The 16,521-nt window shown below is 35.9% G+C and overlaps 1 protein-coding gene across 1 annotated transcript; it reads right to left on the minus strand.

Moving 5' to 3' along the window:
- Positions 1-9,338: 9,338 nt before the first annotated feature.
- LOC131518184 (olfactory receptor 4N5) lies at positions 9,339-10,274 on the minus strand. The gene has a single exon (XM_058740778.1). It carries the CDS (start codon positions 10,272-10,274, stop codon positions 9,339-9,341), a length of 936 nt encoding a protein of 311 aa, XP_058596761.1.
- Between the last annotated feature and the right edge of the window lie 6,247 nt (positions 10,275-16,521).

The raw sequence follows: 16,521 nt of genomic DNA on the forward strand, positions 1-16,521 counted from the left end.
TCATCCTTTCGTATGAGTTTATCAGAGGTTGCCTAGAAGAGGGAAAAACACACAGAATATCATAGGGACTGACAAGTCCATAAACTTGATCTTTACTCACATACTGTTTCTTACCCAGGCAAACAACCCATTTGGTACTATGACTACTTCTTTCGTATTTTACAGGAGATATTTCACTGGACCACACGGTATAGAAACTGGAGGGAATAGAGCCAACTAAATAAAATGGGTGTATTGGTTAGTAGGGGCAAGGTCAGTTGGACATTTGAGAAAACCTCTCCCTTCTTGTTCAGCTGCAGATCAGACTGTGTGTGAGCATTTAATTTATTAGAATGATCTAAAGGAATTTTGGAAGGCAAAAGCAAGATAAATTGTCTCTTGCAGGAAGTGCATTTACTGACATTTTTGTGACATTCCAGTACGCAGTAGAAAGTTTGCCATATTAAATATTGCTGAAATCACATAAAGTAATTATGCTTCTTGAAAGGACTAATTATAGACCATGAACATATATATTGTTGTTAGAAGATTGAATGTGGAGACAGTTATATCGTTAACTGAGATCAAACCCAATTACTGAGGAAAGATCAAGGTTTTTAGACTTGAATGACCCAGATTGACTCTCAAAACTACAGGTGCTCATCTAAATATTGCCTAACTCTTCATTTCATATGATCAGACATAAAGTGTCCCATCTGTGCATTCTTATCCAATTGTTGGAAAATTGGATCAAATAACCATTTTTATTTAATATTTTTTTAATGTTTGTTTATTTTTGAGAGAGAGAGAGTACAACCATGGGAGGGGCAGAGAGAGAGAGAGGGAGACACATAATCCAAAGCTAGGTCTAGGCTCTGAGCTGTCAGAACAGAGCCCGATGCAGGGCTTGAACCCACGAACCGTGAGATCATGACCTGAACCAAAGTCAGATGCTTAACTGACTGAGCCACTCAGGCACCCCTCTGATATTTGTTAAGTCATATGTTGTAACATATATGAGTGTATAGAAATACCTAAATCACTACTAGTAGGACTAGTGAAGTTTTCCTTTGTAGTCTTGTTCCTCTTTCCTCCATTAGTGAGGGATAAAGAGTACGGTGAATCATTTACCTTTGTAAACATGACCTAACAAAACTTAAAATGTGATATATTCTTTGAAGAGAGTACTGTCTTGGGTTACTTAGCCTCCTTGAACTTGTACTTCCTCACAATTATTTTCTTTAAAGTCCCTTTAACTTTTACCTTTGTCAAAGATGGAAAAAAGTCACAGATACTCTGTTGCTGACTGAAGTGGGTTCAGCCAAGCTAAATGAACTTTTAAAAAATACACACAAGTAAAAAGAATAGGTCAGTGCTCAATCAATTTAAATTCACCTATTTAAGACCTTCCTTGTTTGGCTGATTTTAGCTCTATTTTTCAAGTCTTATCCAGGCATGTTGTTGAACTCCAGTCTTTTCCTTGCTTTTATGAGAGCCTAGACCCAGGGCTAATGCAGATTGTCAGAAAATAAAATAGAATATATGTGATTTGGGGAGTATATTTCAACCTTTTAGTTACACAGTTCAAATTTTTAAAAATATAGTATATCTAGATAACCATAATAAACATTTAATCATATTCTCTTTTCTATGCATGGTTACTATCACTAAGACACACAGTTCTTGTAAATGGCCCATAATCTTCCATTTTTGACACTATCATTCAGAGTAGCATAAAAATTTCTTCTTTCACAAGGTAATAAAACCAAAAATGGACATCTTAGTTGTCATTCAAAGATGTGAATCTATATTTCTTCTTTGTGCTTTGCACTCTTATCTATAAGACAATGATCTTATCTAAACTATAGTCCTTGGACCTTCTGTATTTCTCTGAAGTATGAAATAAGTGCACCTTTAGGTACACAAGGGTCTGGCAAAGACAGAGTTCTAGACAAAATGCTATTTCTAATTTTTTTCTGGCTTAATAAGTGTTTAACTACTTGGTCATTTCCAGACTGTTACCATAGGAAAGTTGCATTTTCTCATATGGTTTTCTAGCAATGTCTAACAAGTATAATGATACCATCAATATTTTATGAGTGGTGACATTCTATTATTTTCAAACTAATGAATCAAGCATTTTATCCTTGTATTTTTAAAAACAATAAAGGGGGGCGCCTGGGTGGCTCAGTCGGTTAAGCGTCCGACTTCGGCTCAGGTCATGATCTCGCGGTTCGTGAGTTCAAGCCCCACATCGGGCTCTGTGCTGACAGCTCAGAGCCTGGAGCCTGTTTCAGATTCTGTGTCTCCCTCTCTCTGACCCTCCCCCATTCATGCTCTGTCTCTCTCTGTCTCAAAAATAAATAAACGTTAAAAAAAAATTAAAAAAAAAACAATAAAGGAACTTTCTCTATATTTCTGCTATAACTGAAAGAATAAATTCATTCAACCTGATATGTGTAAGCCAAAAAATTTGAACATACCTAGATTTCTCTTCTCTAAGAATAATTTATTTGGCCTGCATTGCTGGATCATAATCTTACTTGCCAGTAATTATTGGTATAGTATTTTCTGATTTTTGTATTTTTTCAATTGTAACAAGATCAGGTTTGTTCCAGTTTAATTTTCCCCTTTCATCCCTCCCCTCAGTTATCATTTTTGGCATATGTATGTACCATTTATAGATACATTTAATGTTACTAATGAAAATAATGTGATCAGTGCGGTATATTGGTAGAGTAGCATGTTAGGATTATGTAACCTACCAGTATGCACTTGGACCTCAGAAGTAACATCAGTATGAAATGGATGCTTAATCTTCATCATTCAGTGACTTTATTTTCTTTTCTGGCCTTCAAAAGACAGCAGTATATAACTGTATCCCTTGGTAGGAGGCACAAAAGAGAGAACTCGTTTGATTGTTTTAGATTCCTTAGAGACTGGCAGTAAAATAGTAATTGGGATTATTAAAAAAGACTTTTGACATTACAGAAATGAGATGCATTTTTCATCTATAAAATTGAAAATATTTTAAAGGCAACAATCCATAACTCATGTGGTAGTAGAGAGATAGGAACAGAGTTGAATTATGAGAATTTTGTATGATCATTCTTTTGCTGTAGTTTGTTTTCTCCAAAAAGCATTGATAAATGTGATATGTAGGACAAATATAAATATTCTAGATAATTTAAGTTCTACATTTTATTAAGGCTGAGATTTTCGCATTTAAACTTGGATCTTTCTGGACTTTTGAGAAATGATGTGAAATGATTTTTCATCATTGCAATTAAATAATAATTCATTCCACTAAGAATTTGTTATGCTTTCTTTATAACCTTTTTAAATTTCCTGATAGATCAGGCTCTTCTCCAGGTACACCCATTTACTGTTTTGTTTCCCTAATAATTTTTGAGGAGGTACTATATATTTTATTACTCATTAGTTTATAGTATATTTAATGTATGGAAAGGCAAGTCTGATCTCATTGATTTATTAATTCAGAGTGATCTTGACTATTTTCATAACGTTTTATTCTAAATTAAGTTGATTTATTTTCTAAGTTTAAATAAGTTCCACTGATGTTTTGATTTCACAGTATTAAACAATATGAAAGGTAGAAAATAGGAAACAGAATTACAAAATTGAGTCTTTCTTCCAGAAGGATTCCATGTCACTCTAAATGTCTACCTACTTTTATGACACAACAAAAATTTCCCATGTTCATTATCAACACATTTTTTTGGGGGGGGTAGTAACACGTGTTTTGTTAAATGTAAGTTTGCATATTTCCTACTTTGATGCCCTACTTAATATGATCTTTTCCTTAAGTGTAATTGATTTTATTGCTATTGTTTACATTTTTTTTTACATATTTACATGGTACATGGTTTCTTTTTTTTAATATGAAATTTATTGTCAAATTGGTTTCCATACAACACGCAGTGCTCATCCCAACAGGTGCCCTCCTCAATGCCCATCACCCACCCTCCCCTCCCTCCCACTCCCCGTCAACCCTCAGTTTATTCTCAGTTTTTAAGAGTCTCTTATGGTTTGGCTCTCTCCCTCTCTAACTTTTTTTTCCCTTCCCCTTCCCCATGGTCTTCTGTTAAGTTTCTCAGGATCCGTATAAGAGTGGTACATGGTTTCTTGTGGAAAGTTCTTTTGTAATTTTTTCCCCCAGTTCATTGTCTTCTTTGTTTGAGGTTACTGGTAAAAGGATCAACAAACATTAATAACATTTTTTTTTCTAATACATTTCTTGTGTCTTATTCCATTAACTAGAATTTTAGAGTAACTTGTTAGTTTCTCAAACATGACACTTCCATCTTTCTTGAAAATGAAAGCTCATTTTCTTGGGATCAGGTGTCTGTGCACTTCCATGATGTTTCCAGCACTGTCTGCAAGGCTGCATCTCACTAACCTGAGCTAATCACAGTTCTGCATTTTCCTCACCAGTGATCAGTTTAGCAATGTGTCCAGCCCATGTATGCAGTCTGGTGAGTAGATTTCTCCCATCCTTCATTAGTAACAGATGCCTGAATTCATTAAGTGACATTGTGCTGCCTTCCTTGTAAGTAGAAGTGGCAAAGATGTAAGTAAGTGGTAAGATGTAGGTAAACAGTATTATCATGCAGCTACTTGGTGAAAATTTATTATAAGGGCTCACTCCTGAGAGAGTTATGCCCTTTGTTTCCCAACTCCATATTTTCTCAAGTCTAAATAGAAATGTGTTAGTTTTTATACTAACATTTAGTAATGTAAATAGTTATAGTTAAATGCTGTCAGTTAGACAATATACATATATAAAACAGAAGGATGTTAAGTAATTACTCAAGTGACAAAATATCTGAGTTGCTAACAGAAAATGTTCAGGGAAACCAAAAATGATCATCAGCAGGAACCTACAACCAAAACTAAGCTGGAGGGGCAAGAGAAGACGCAGTCTTACCGCAGCCCAAGGGTGTGATCATGTATTCATTTTCTTCTTCTTGCTTAACACATTCCATAAAGATAGGGACTTCTTCCAACACAAATTTATTATTTTATAGTCATGTAGGTCCAAAATCCAACATCGGTCTTACTAGGATACAATCAAGTTGTTGGTAGGACAATGTTCCCTACTGGAGGCTTTGAGGGAGAAACCATTCCCAGACTCATACTGGCTATGGGCCAAATTTAGTTCCACATGGTTGTACAATAACATCTCCATTTCTTTGTTGATTTTTAGTGAGGGGTTATTCTCACTTTCTAGACATTGCCTATATTCCTTGGTCATGTCTTCTTCCTCTTCAGAGCCAGAAACAGTGAATCAAAGCTTCCTCAAGTCTCATCCTTCCTGGCTTCTTTTTTCTTTGGATTCATGAAAAGTTCAATGCTTTTAAATATTCATGCATTACATTGAGGCCACCCAGATTATCCAGGATAATCTCCCCATCTCAAGGTTTATAACCAGTCATATCTTTAAAGTTATATTTGCCATATAAGGTAACATATTCACGCGTTTCCATGATTAGGGTGTGGACTTCTTTAGGAGACAGTTTCACTAGGAGAACTAGAGTCACAGAAGTGTTGCTGAGTTCCAGAGTGAGCCATAGAACTACTGCAGATATTTGGGCTAAGGCAGCATGTGTGTGTGTGTGTGTGTGTGTGTGTGTGTTCCTTATTCTCCTTTCCTCCCACTCTATATTAATCTGACATTGATACCCATTTGTAACCATCTGGAAGTCAATTGACTTAGCGTGCTGGAAAAGCCTTCTTCATGGATTAGGGCTTGAAGTAATACAGAGCAAATTTGTAGAAATGAAAAGAATGGATTGGAAGGAAAAGGGGTCTATAATGGCACACATCCTTTTCTTATTCATTCTGTCTGGAATATTAATATGGTGTGTGGAATTTTTACAAATATTTTGTGACGAACTATTTTAAAAAAGAGCATACATATAGGAAGTTTTGGAGTCTCTGGTAATATTGTGACCCTGCCATGCCAACGTTGGACTAAGATGCTATGATTTCTTTTACCCTAGGAAAAAAAACCCTTCTATTTAATTTAAATGAAACACTATAATAATGGTTGATTACTAGCAAGACCAACAGCTACAAATACAATTCTAGTCAAGGTCATGTGATACACAGTTACCTAAAAGGAAGTTAAGTTAAATTTTCAATATTCCTATGATAGGGCATAAGAAAAATAACATTTCCTCTCCCCAGATTAAGTGAATGTAAAGGATCAAGTGTGAGGATAAAAACCTCATTCATTTAAGATGGCAGGTAATGCCACATTTATGAAGTTTTGGAGAGTTTATACAGGGCAAGGATGCTGAGGCATCACTTTAAAAGTTAAAGTATTGCATCTTGTACCATCACCATACACTAAGAAGAAAGCATAATTTCTGGTAGTCCTCTCCAAGTTGGCAGTATATTCTAACTTGTATATATTACTTATTTATTGATTGACATGAGGCTTCCAATTTTGTGAACTTAGTTCAGGAAAGACATCTTAGCAGATCTAGTACAGAGTAAATGCAGTCTTACTACTAAGGCCATATATCCAGGTACATCCAACAGTATTAAAGTTACCTAGCTGGAAATTAGACCTTTTATAAGTTATGCCATATCCTAACAGAATCACAATGTAGTTTCATAGGATTATGTAGCATGGCTCTGCCATGTGCAACAGAGAACTTTACATGAGTTGGAAATCAGCTCATAGCATTCTACTATGCCCTAGTAGATATGGACCACCTGATCATGGCACTTCAACTGACTATAGGGATGGAGCTGTCATGCTCTGTGTCATTTTATATTAAGACTGATTAGAGAGCATCACAATTTTTAGATTGTATCCTGCTATCTTGATATGGCATCTTCTAGAACGTAGTGTATGCTCTTACTTAATGGAATTATATGTATTCTTTTTCCCAGTAATAAGATTCTGCAGGCTTGGGAGCAAGGATATTCCTCATATAGCTTCAATCCCTGTAAAACACTTGTACAATTTATGCTTTATTTTCCCACAACTTCATGCTCTCTAGTTCTAGAAGAACTCCTTTCACCAGTGACACAGTAAGATTTCCATTAACTTCAAGCTATTGCTGCTATTCATTCACTTTGCATTTTTCTTTCTAAGAGACATGAAGGCAAGGAAAGGTGTCACCATCTTGTAAAGGGTAATTTACTGTGATCATCAGAAGATATAGTACTGCTACTATACAGTGATTAAGAATGGTCATGGAAGATTTTTTTAAATCTGAATTGAAATATGGAATTGAACTATTGTACTTCTCAAGTGAAAAAAATGCATTGGAAGGTATTACAGAGATGACAGTGAAGAGGAAAAAAATTAGTGAACGTGAAGGCATAGCAATAACATTATACCAAATGAAACATGAAGAGGATAAAAATAGTTTTTATTATACAACTCTCTTTGAAAGGTAAATGACAGTACACAGTGAATGTAATAACAATATGTTGTTGAATGTATTATCTCAATAGGTAATAGTACTCATTAATATAAAACAGCACAAACAGGCAAATGGAAGTACAATGTTATAACTTTCTTATATGATACCTGGAAATATGTAATATTGAATTTAGACTGTGATACATTAAAATGTACAGTATGTATTATCACCCTAAAATAAACACTAAAAGCTTCAAGAAAAGAGATAGCTAAGAGGTCAAGATTATTACTATGAATAAATTGAACTCAATAATAAATATAAAGAAAGGAAATATAAATAACACTCAGTGTTCAACAAAATACATAAAGAAGACAAAACTGGAAAAAACAGATGAAACAAATATAAAATAAAAAGATGGTCAATTTTAACTGAACTGTGTGTATCTATTATCATGATATCTGTAAATGACCTAATAACCTATTTAAAGGCAGAGATTATTGTATTGGTTAAGATATATGTTACATACAAGAAACTGTATTAAAAATAAAGAGCCATACAATGAGAAAGAATGAAATATGGCCCTTTGTAGCAACGTGGATGGAACTAGAGAGTGTGATGCTAAGTGAAGTAAGCCATACAGGGAAAGACAGATACCATATGTTTTCACTCTTAGGTGGATTCTGAGAAACTTAACAGAAACCCACGGGGGAGGGGAAGGAAAAAAAAAGAGGTTAGAGTGGGAGAGAGCCAAAGCATAAGAGACTCTTAAAAACAGAGAACAAACTGAGGGTTGATGGGGGATGGGAGGGGGGGAGGGTGGGTGATGGGTATAGAGGAGGGCACCTTTTGGGATGAGCACTGGGTGTTGTATGGAAACCAATTTGACAATAAATTTCATATATTGAAAAAAAATAAAATAAAAAAAAATAAAGAGCCATATAGATGAAGAGTCAAAGGATAGTAAAAGAAATACTATGTTACTATATTACTATTTAACCAGACTGTGTTGTCTCTATTTACTATTATATCTTAACGAATTACCCCAAACTTAATGACTTAAAATAGCAAAACTTTATTCTCATACAATTCTTTAAGTCAAAAGTCTGATCCAACTCTCACTGGGCTATACTTGGAGAGTTGGCAGAGTTCCATTCCTTTCCGGAGACTATAAGAGTATCTGTTTCCTTCCCTTTTTCAATTAAACCAAAATGAAGCAGAGAATGTGAAAAATATAAATAAACATAAAACATGTGACAAGAAAGAAAATTTTAATCCAGTCTATATTAATGATAATCCTATTATGTGTCTATCATTTTTTCATGACTATTGTCATGCATTTACACACACACACACACACACACACACACATACACATACAAACCCTAAAAGACGTCATACCATTTTTTTGTACAGTGTTCAGTACATATATATTTACATATATCAACATATTGGACAAGCTACCACATTTCTCTTTGTGATATTCAAATGTACCAATTAATAAAATCTCTGTGCCTTTGTACCAGTCATCTTCTCTGTTTAGAATTTTCTGTCCCTGGGAAATTGCACAGGTATTTCTCTCAAGTCACCTGGAATATCAGCTAACCACCACCAAGACCTTGCTTAACAACCAAAAGCAAAGTAACTTCCATCTCCTGTCAAACTCTATCATGGCAGTATTTTTCACTTGCTTCAGAGCACTATCTCTCTTGGATATTATGGGGTGTTTTTTTTTTTGGCCAATTTAATACTTTAATCTGTTTTTATCTATTTCAATATAACCCCAAGAGACCTAGAATCTTACCTGCCTTATTCACATACCTAGAATAGTGCCTGAAAATTGGAATTGCTTAATAAATTCAGTATTTCCTAAAATGACTGACTCACATAGTACACTAATGAATAAATGATTTAATTAATTCCAACTGAACTTTCTCCTTTGTTGCATGTCTCACTCTTCTATTCCATTCGGCAAACCATGTGACGACTCAGTAACCTCCTCATGGAAGCTTTTACTTCCTGATTGCGAAGGGTATAAATCACAGGGTTCATCAAAGGAAAGATCACTGTGTGAAAGAGAGAAACCACTTTGTCGGCTGGGAAGGCTCTGAAGGGACGAGTGTAGATGAAGATGGCAGGTCCAAACATGAGAAACACAATGATAATGTGTGTGGTACATGTGGAAAGAGCCTTGTATTTGCCTTCAGAGGTGTGTCCCTTCACACGATAGAGGATGACAGCATAAGAGGCCAGAAGCCCCAGGAAGCACAGCAGGGTAAGCAGGCCACTGTTGGAGACCATCAGGAGCTCCACCACAAAGGTGTCTGTGCAGGCCAGCTTGATGACCTGTGGCACATCACAGAAGAAGTTATCCAGCTGGTTTGGGCCACAGAAGGGCAAGTGGAGAATAAGGGCTACTTGCACAATGGAATGAGTAAAGCCCCCAAGCCACAGAGCCAACAGCAAGGCATAGCAGATTCTAGGGTTCATAACAGTGGTATAGTGCAAAGGATGACAGATGGCCATGTAGCGGTCAAAGGCCATCACAACAAGAAGGAACATCTCCCCTGCCCCAAGAAAGTGCAAGAAAAAAAGCTGAGTGATGCAGCCCCTGTAGGAGATTATTTTCTTCTCAGAGAGGAAGTCCACCAGCATCCTGGGAGCCACAATGAAGGAGTAGGATGCATCCAGGAAAGCCAAGTTGCCCAGAAAGAAGTAGAGGGGGGCTGTGAGGCCAGGGTCTGATCTGATGGTGAGGATGATGAGGAAATTTCCAGGGAGGATGATGAGGTAGAAAACTAAGACTAGCACAAAGACCAGGAGTTGAGCCTGTTGAGACTGGGTCAGACCAAGGAGGATAAATTCTGTCACCACTGTGCTGTTCTCTCTCTCCATCTCTCCTCTGTCTGCAACATAACAAAGAACAAAATATTATCTGTTATAACCACCTTTTCATCTACTCCATAGCTCTTTTCAGATAAAAGCATTTGCCACTTCCAACACTTGCCTAGCAAAAAAAAAAAAAAACAAAAAACAAAAAACAACACATGCCCGTAATTGTCTTATGTCTTGAGTTGACCTTTGTACCCTTCATTTCTTGATTCCCCCCCCTAAACCATTGTTCTTATAACCACTCTGATTCCCATTTAACCATGAGCTTCTATGTAATGTGCTCCTCTAGGACTCTGGGCTAGTTTGCTTGAGGTATAGTTGAAATTTCCTCATTAAAAAACTTTAATCATTATGAAATTTGTCAGGCTTGTTGTTCTTTTGGTTAGTGGTGGTGCACTGTCTCTAATGTTATAATAGTTGCTGGCTTTTGGTCACTTCTCATTCCCACAGACCAAAGTACTTTGGCAAATTCTTCTTACCTTTCTTTCCTGTAGACTCCCTAGTTCTATGCCTTCTTTTCTAAATGTGTTTCTTACTTGTTCTGCTTTGGTGTCCTTGTGCACCTTTATTCCAAAATGGTTTAGGGTCTCAAACAAGAATCCTACCTTCTCCTAACTTAGAGGTTTTCCCTTAGTTACCCTCTTGGTTGGTCCCCATCCTGAATCTACTACATACCCTGTTCTTAAATCCTAATTAATACTAACCCAGTTTTATTTGCTCACCATGTATCCATAACCTCCTTTTCCCTCAGATCTCAGAATGGTAGGCAAATGACATCCTTCCCACAAATATTTTCATGTAAAACTTATCATAATATATAAAATATTTTCAATATCTCAACTAATAAATCAAAGCCTGATAGAGTTGGAATTGTCCATATAGAACATAAAGTATGATGTGCTCATTGGACAGATGAGAAAAATAAAGGAATTGTAGTTAAGATTTTAATTTTGCAGCAACTTCTTCATTCTCATTTACAAGTAGAGTAGATAAAAATAAGAGGTATGTATTTCTTAGTTTAAACTGATTAGTACATTATTAATCGGAGTCTGTAAATTGGTATTACTTAATTGTAATATTGCTTGCATAAATATTTACCCTTTCAGGCTGTAATCTGGTCTAAATAAGAACTCTACTTAGAATTATATTTGTGGTTGTCTTCTAATTTGTATGTTACTATAATAGTAGAAACATACTTTATAAATAAATACTCATATATTTTGATATCTCTAGATGTTTGTTGGCACAAATGACTTAAAAACGGAAGATTGCTAATTGTAACAAAATATTATAATGTGACATATAACAATATTTCCCTTGATTTTTTAAAATTTTTTTAATGTTTATTTTTGAGACAGAGAGAGACAGGGCGCGAGTGGTGGAGGGGCAGAGAGAGAGGGAGACACAGAATCTGAAACAGGCGCCAGGCTCTGAGCTGTCAGCATAGAGCCTGATGCAGGGCTCGAACCCACGAGCCGTGAGATCATGACCTGAGCCGAAGTCGGATGCTTAACCGACTGAGCCACCCAGGCGCCTCTCCCTTGTTTTTTAATTACATGCAATAGTTGTTTTTAAAAAATACTATGAATACAATGAAATATAGTTTGGCAATAAGAAGGAATGATGTATTGCGACGTGCAGAAACATGAATGAACTCAAAAACATTATGCTATGTGAAAGGAACCAGTCACAAAGGACAGCATATGTATAATTCAATTTATGAAAATCTCCAGACAAGGCAAATCGTTAGAGACAGGAAGTAGAAGAGTGGTTGCCTAGGACTACGATGCAATGGAGAGTAACTGCTAATATGAGTTTTCTTTTTGGGGTGGGGAAAATGCTCTAAAATTTATCATGATCATGATGATACTTTCATAACTCTGTAAATATATTTAAAACCATTGAATTATGCTCTTTAAATTTTATGGTATGTTGATTATATTTCAATAAATCATTTTTTAAGTGCCATTAGATGCGGTGGGAAAAACTGGAGAGAGAAAAATTCCCAATTGAAATTTGTCACGAATTTTTGATAGCATCCCCAAAAGAGAAGGTAGGAAGAGAGGGGAGAAAAAGGAGAAAGACGAAAGAAACCTTAAGAAGTCCATAAAGAAACTCACGGGACACTTAGGCAATATACTGGTATTTTAGGGCACAATTATTAGGAAACATCAGAACCTGTGATGTTCTATGTGATCAGTAACATTTGTAACTAGCTGCTAAATATTATAGAAAAGGAATTTATAACATGTGTACACATATTTGTACATACAGATACATGTTCACATAGGTATCAACACATACATAGTGAATTTGAGAAAGCAAACAAATGAACAAAGGGGAAAAAAGAGGGAGAGAATGAGAGGCAGTCTGAGAAACAGACCCTTAACTATAGAGAACAAACTGATGGTTACCAGAAGGGGATGGGGTGGGTGGGTTAAGTAGGTGATGGGGATTAAGGAGTCCACTTAGTGTGATGAGCAGCTGGTAGTGTGTGTCATTGTTGAATCACTATATTGTACACCTGAAACTAATATTACAGTGTATGTTAAGTAACTGGTATTTAAATAAAAACTTTAAAAAAAAAGAGGAAAAAAATATCTTTGGTGTCCTTGAAATTAACTTAGAAGTTTCCTTCTGTCTTTTACCCATGTGGACGCCTATTGGTCTCCACCTTTATTTCTTAGTCTGCCTATACAAACCTGCTCTTAGGAAAGTAAGTCCACAGCACCCTCTGTCTACTTAGGTTTTGGGCATCCCAGGTAATCACTTACAGTAATTTCATGCTTTTGGGGGGTTGACATTTCAAGATACAGGGAGCACTCTGAGAGTTACAGTCTCCCACTCTTTTTCTGCTTTTATTTTTCCAGTATCCATCTCTACTCCCTGTTACTAAAAGATGGACTTGCATATCACTTCACGTCTTTAATCCACTTTCTTCTCCCATTCCCATTTATATACCTTCTATTCCCGTGATTCTCAAATTGTGCTCATCATAGACACTGAGGACAGACATGCATCCAACGGACATTACTTTGCATAAAATGGATTCCTGAAAGAAAAAAAAAAGCCCCAGGCAATGATTCTCACAGGCACAAGCTTTTGTTGTAGTCAGATAAAGCAAAGAAGTATTGTCAGTGTAGGCTAAGACACAGACCTGAATGTTTTCATCACCCCTATCCTTCCTTAATAAAAAAAACACATCTGGCATTTTAGTGCATCTTTAGATGCACAGAGAGGGTGCTGGTACCTGTCCTTCTTCCTCAGAGTGCAGACACACTGCCTCCACAGGTCACACTGAGCATGCCTGGACTCCTCCTGGAGCCAGGTGTTTGGGGACAGGTCACCTTCCTAGCATCTCCTTCATCTCTCCCCATGCATTTTCTCTTGCTCCTTTCTAAACGTTTCATATTTATCCATTCTCTTCCTACTAATTCTCTTTTATAGACCCACTTTCTCGAATATTCTTTTTACATTTGCCTTATTTTATTTTTCCTGTGGTTTCTCTCCACAGAGCCCTTGCTTTTCCTTCTTCATTACTCTTTCTTGTCCTTCCCTTTCTCTCATTTGCCCACATTCTTTTAGTCTTAATGTATTTTCACTTTGTTTCGTGCACACATTCTACATCATTACTTTCAATACCTGTCTTTCCATTAATTCTGAGACAATAGATTGCTCCAAGGTAGAGGGAGTATGGTAGGTGCTTCCTAAGTGTTCCATTCCAGTGGATTTTTCAACAGATTGAAAAGCTTAACTTGCTCTTCACTGCTAAGACTTTCTTCCTGAACATTAAACTTGCTGAAATTTACTTCGTCTCAAACACTCATTAGTTACTTCATGTTGTCTCAAATATTTTGTCTAACTCATTATGATAAAAATAAAGTGATTTATCTTTGTGCTTTGAAGTAAATCCCCTTAAAACCACCCCTGCCAATATGAATCCATTTAATGAAAGTTTGAAAATGACATTGTGTTTTCTGATACTATATTCATAACATTTTCAAATTATTAAAATACACTCTTACCCATTTCTATGAGTTTTGAAAACTGTGACTCGAACCGAAGAACATAAAAAATATTTAATCAATACTAAAGTTGAGGATTATATAAAACTTTATTCAATTGCACAAGTCTTCACCCAGACAATTGCTTATCAAATCAATGGGATGGCTACATTGGATGATGGAAACCTCTATTGTCCTTTAATATTTTCATGTTTTAGATAGTGTCATGAATGTTACAGATAGAACCCTGCTTTGGGAATTATTCTATCTTATTTAAGTTACTATAACTACAATTTGGTAGCTGTAAACCTTATGCAAATCATTTAGTCTTTTAAAATCTGAATTTTTTTTAATCTATAAAGGAGAAATAATATATCCACTCTTTCTACTGTGCAAGGTTGATATGAAGATCAAATGAGTTGATTAGTAGGCATATCACATCTACACAAACTGAACTGAGAAAGCACTCAGTGGGTAAACAAATTCTAGTAAAAAATGGTAAGTGGACCCTGTGTTAGTAGATTTTTGTGTCAGTGTGCTAGAGTTAATCCCAGAGAGGGTGACTGCTTAAATATGAGTCATTTCAAGGTAAACACTTATGTTGTTTCAAGGAAGGGTGCAAAGTTTTCTTACCTAATTTAGCTAGGATTGTGAATCAAGTCTTTCTTGTTTTAAGATCCCTAACTCTGAGCCATATGTAGTGTATCCTGGGACCATATGCAGGGAAAGAAATGCATGCCAACTGAGTGTGGGAACCAAGAGGTTTGCAAACCTGTGAAGTCGTGATGTTTGTCTGTGGACTCAGCCTATACCTTCTGACTTTACAATTCCTGACTTTCATTCTCCCCGTATCTCTGATTTACCATGGGGAAAACCTATTCTTTTGTGTGATACTCAAATGGAAGTCCAGATGATTAATCTTCCTAAGATATTGGCATTTTCACTTCTTTATAATAATGTAATTAAAGATTTTAGCCCCCTTAATATAATACTATTCATGAGGAGGACAGACAGGAGGTATATTTGAGGGACAAGGTAAAAAATCCTGTATGTCTGAATTTAGATCTTACCCTTTATCTGTTTCTGCAGGATTATTAAAGCTTTTCTTGTGCATTTTAAGGCAGTAGGTGATGATTTTCTTATTCTATTCTTCCTTTCTGTTTCCTTTAAATATGAAGAATGACCAAAAATTTCACCTCCCTAAGGCTCCAGTGCTACTCTTAGACAAGGGGCCATCCTCTTCCTTCTGATGAAAAGGAGATTACCTGATCTCTTCTGAATTTTTCCTTTAATATATATCCTCACGGTGGGACATCATAAATTCTGGAATCTGCTCTCTAATTTGTGATGCAGTAGGGAATATGCTTTGGAGTTTTTCAGCTACCTTAAGCATGCAGAGTGATTCCAGTGGGAATTATTAGAATGTCAAGTAGAAATAGAGAACATTTTAAGGATTAAAAATATTCAACAAGTGTGGCAGCTAAGTAAGGCCCGACTGGATCATGTCATCATTTTAAATTGGATGTTTTAACAGTGACAGTGTTAATGGACTGCCACACATGTTTATTAAGCATAATGAAAGTAGTGAGCCTGGGAAGGTTATTCTAGATCCTTCTATTTAATTCATGTAAGTGATGAGAAGGCATTGGTGTTTAAAGTGGTTAGTAGTGAGACTAATGGTAAGTATGTTAGTATGTTCATATTTTGGGCACAAAACAGAGATAAAAGATTTTTCAGAAATAATTCTCCTTAAATAAGAGAACTTCCTGATGTCTTATACACTAGTTCTTTTGATCTTAATATTTATAGTTACTCACTTTTTTTTGAATATGTAGTTCCTATGTTCTGCCATAGCAAAATGAAGGTCTTTCTGCTTTTCAATTAAAGAATATTACATGAAAGAAAAAGTATTTAATCATAATAAATCCATTTAATATTGTTTCCTTGTTATACATTAAAAGGGAAGATAGGATAAATCTGAGTGATACTAATACTAAGGTAACAGGGGCACCTGGGTGTCTCAGTCAGTTGAGCGTCTGCTTCAACTCAGGTCATGGTCTCACAGTTTGTGAGTTCAGGCCCTGCGTTGGGCTCTGTGCTGACAGCTCAGAGACTGGAGCCTGCTTCAGATTCTGTGTCTCCCTCTCTCTCTGCCCCCTTTTCTGCTTGTGCTCTGTCTCTCTCTGTCTCAAAAATAAATAAAAATTTTAAAAAATTAAATTAAGGTAACAAACTTAAATTCTACA

Source organism: Neofelis nebulosa, chromosome 7 (genome assembly GCF_028018385.1).
Source record: "Neofelis nebulosa isolate mNeoNeb1 chromosome 7, mNeoNeb1.pri, whole genome shotgun sequence".
NCBI classification, from domain to species: Eukaryota; Metazoa; Chordata; class Mammalia; order Carnivora; family Felidae; genus Neofelis; species Neofelis nebulosa.

Coding starts and splice junctions, on each gene's coding strand:
- LOC131518184 (XM_058740778.1), bottom strand. CDS start 10,274: ATGGAGAGAGAGAACAGCACAGTGGTGACAGAATTTATCCTCCTTGGT.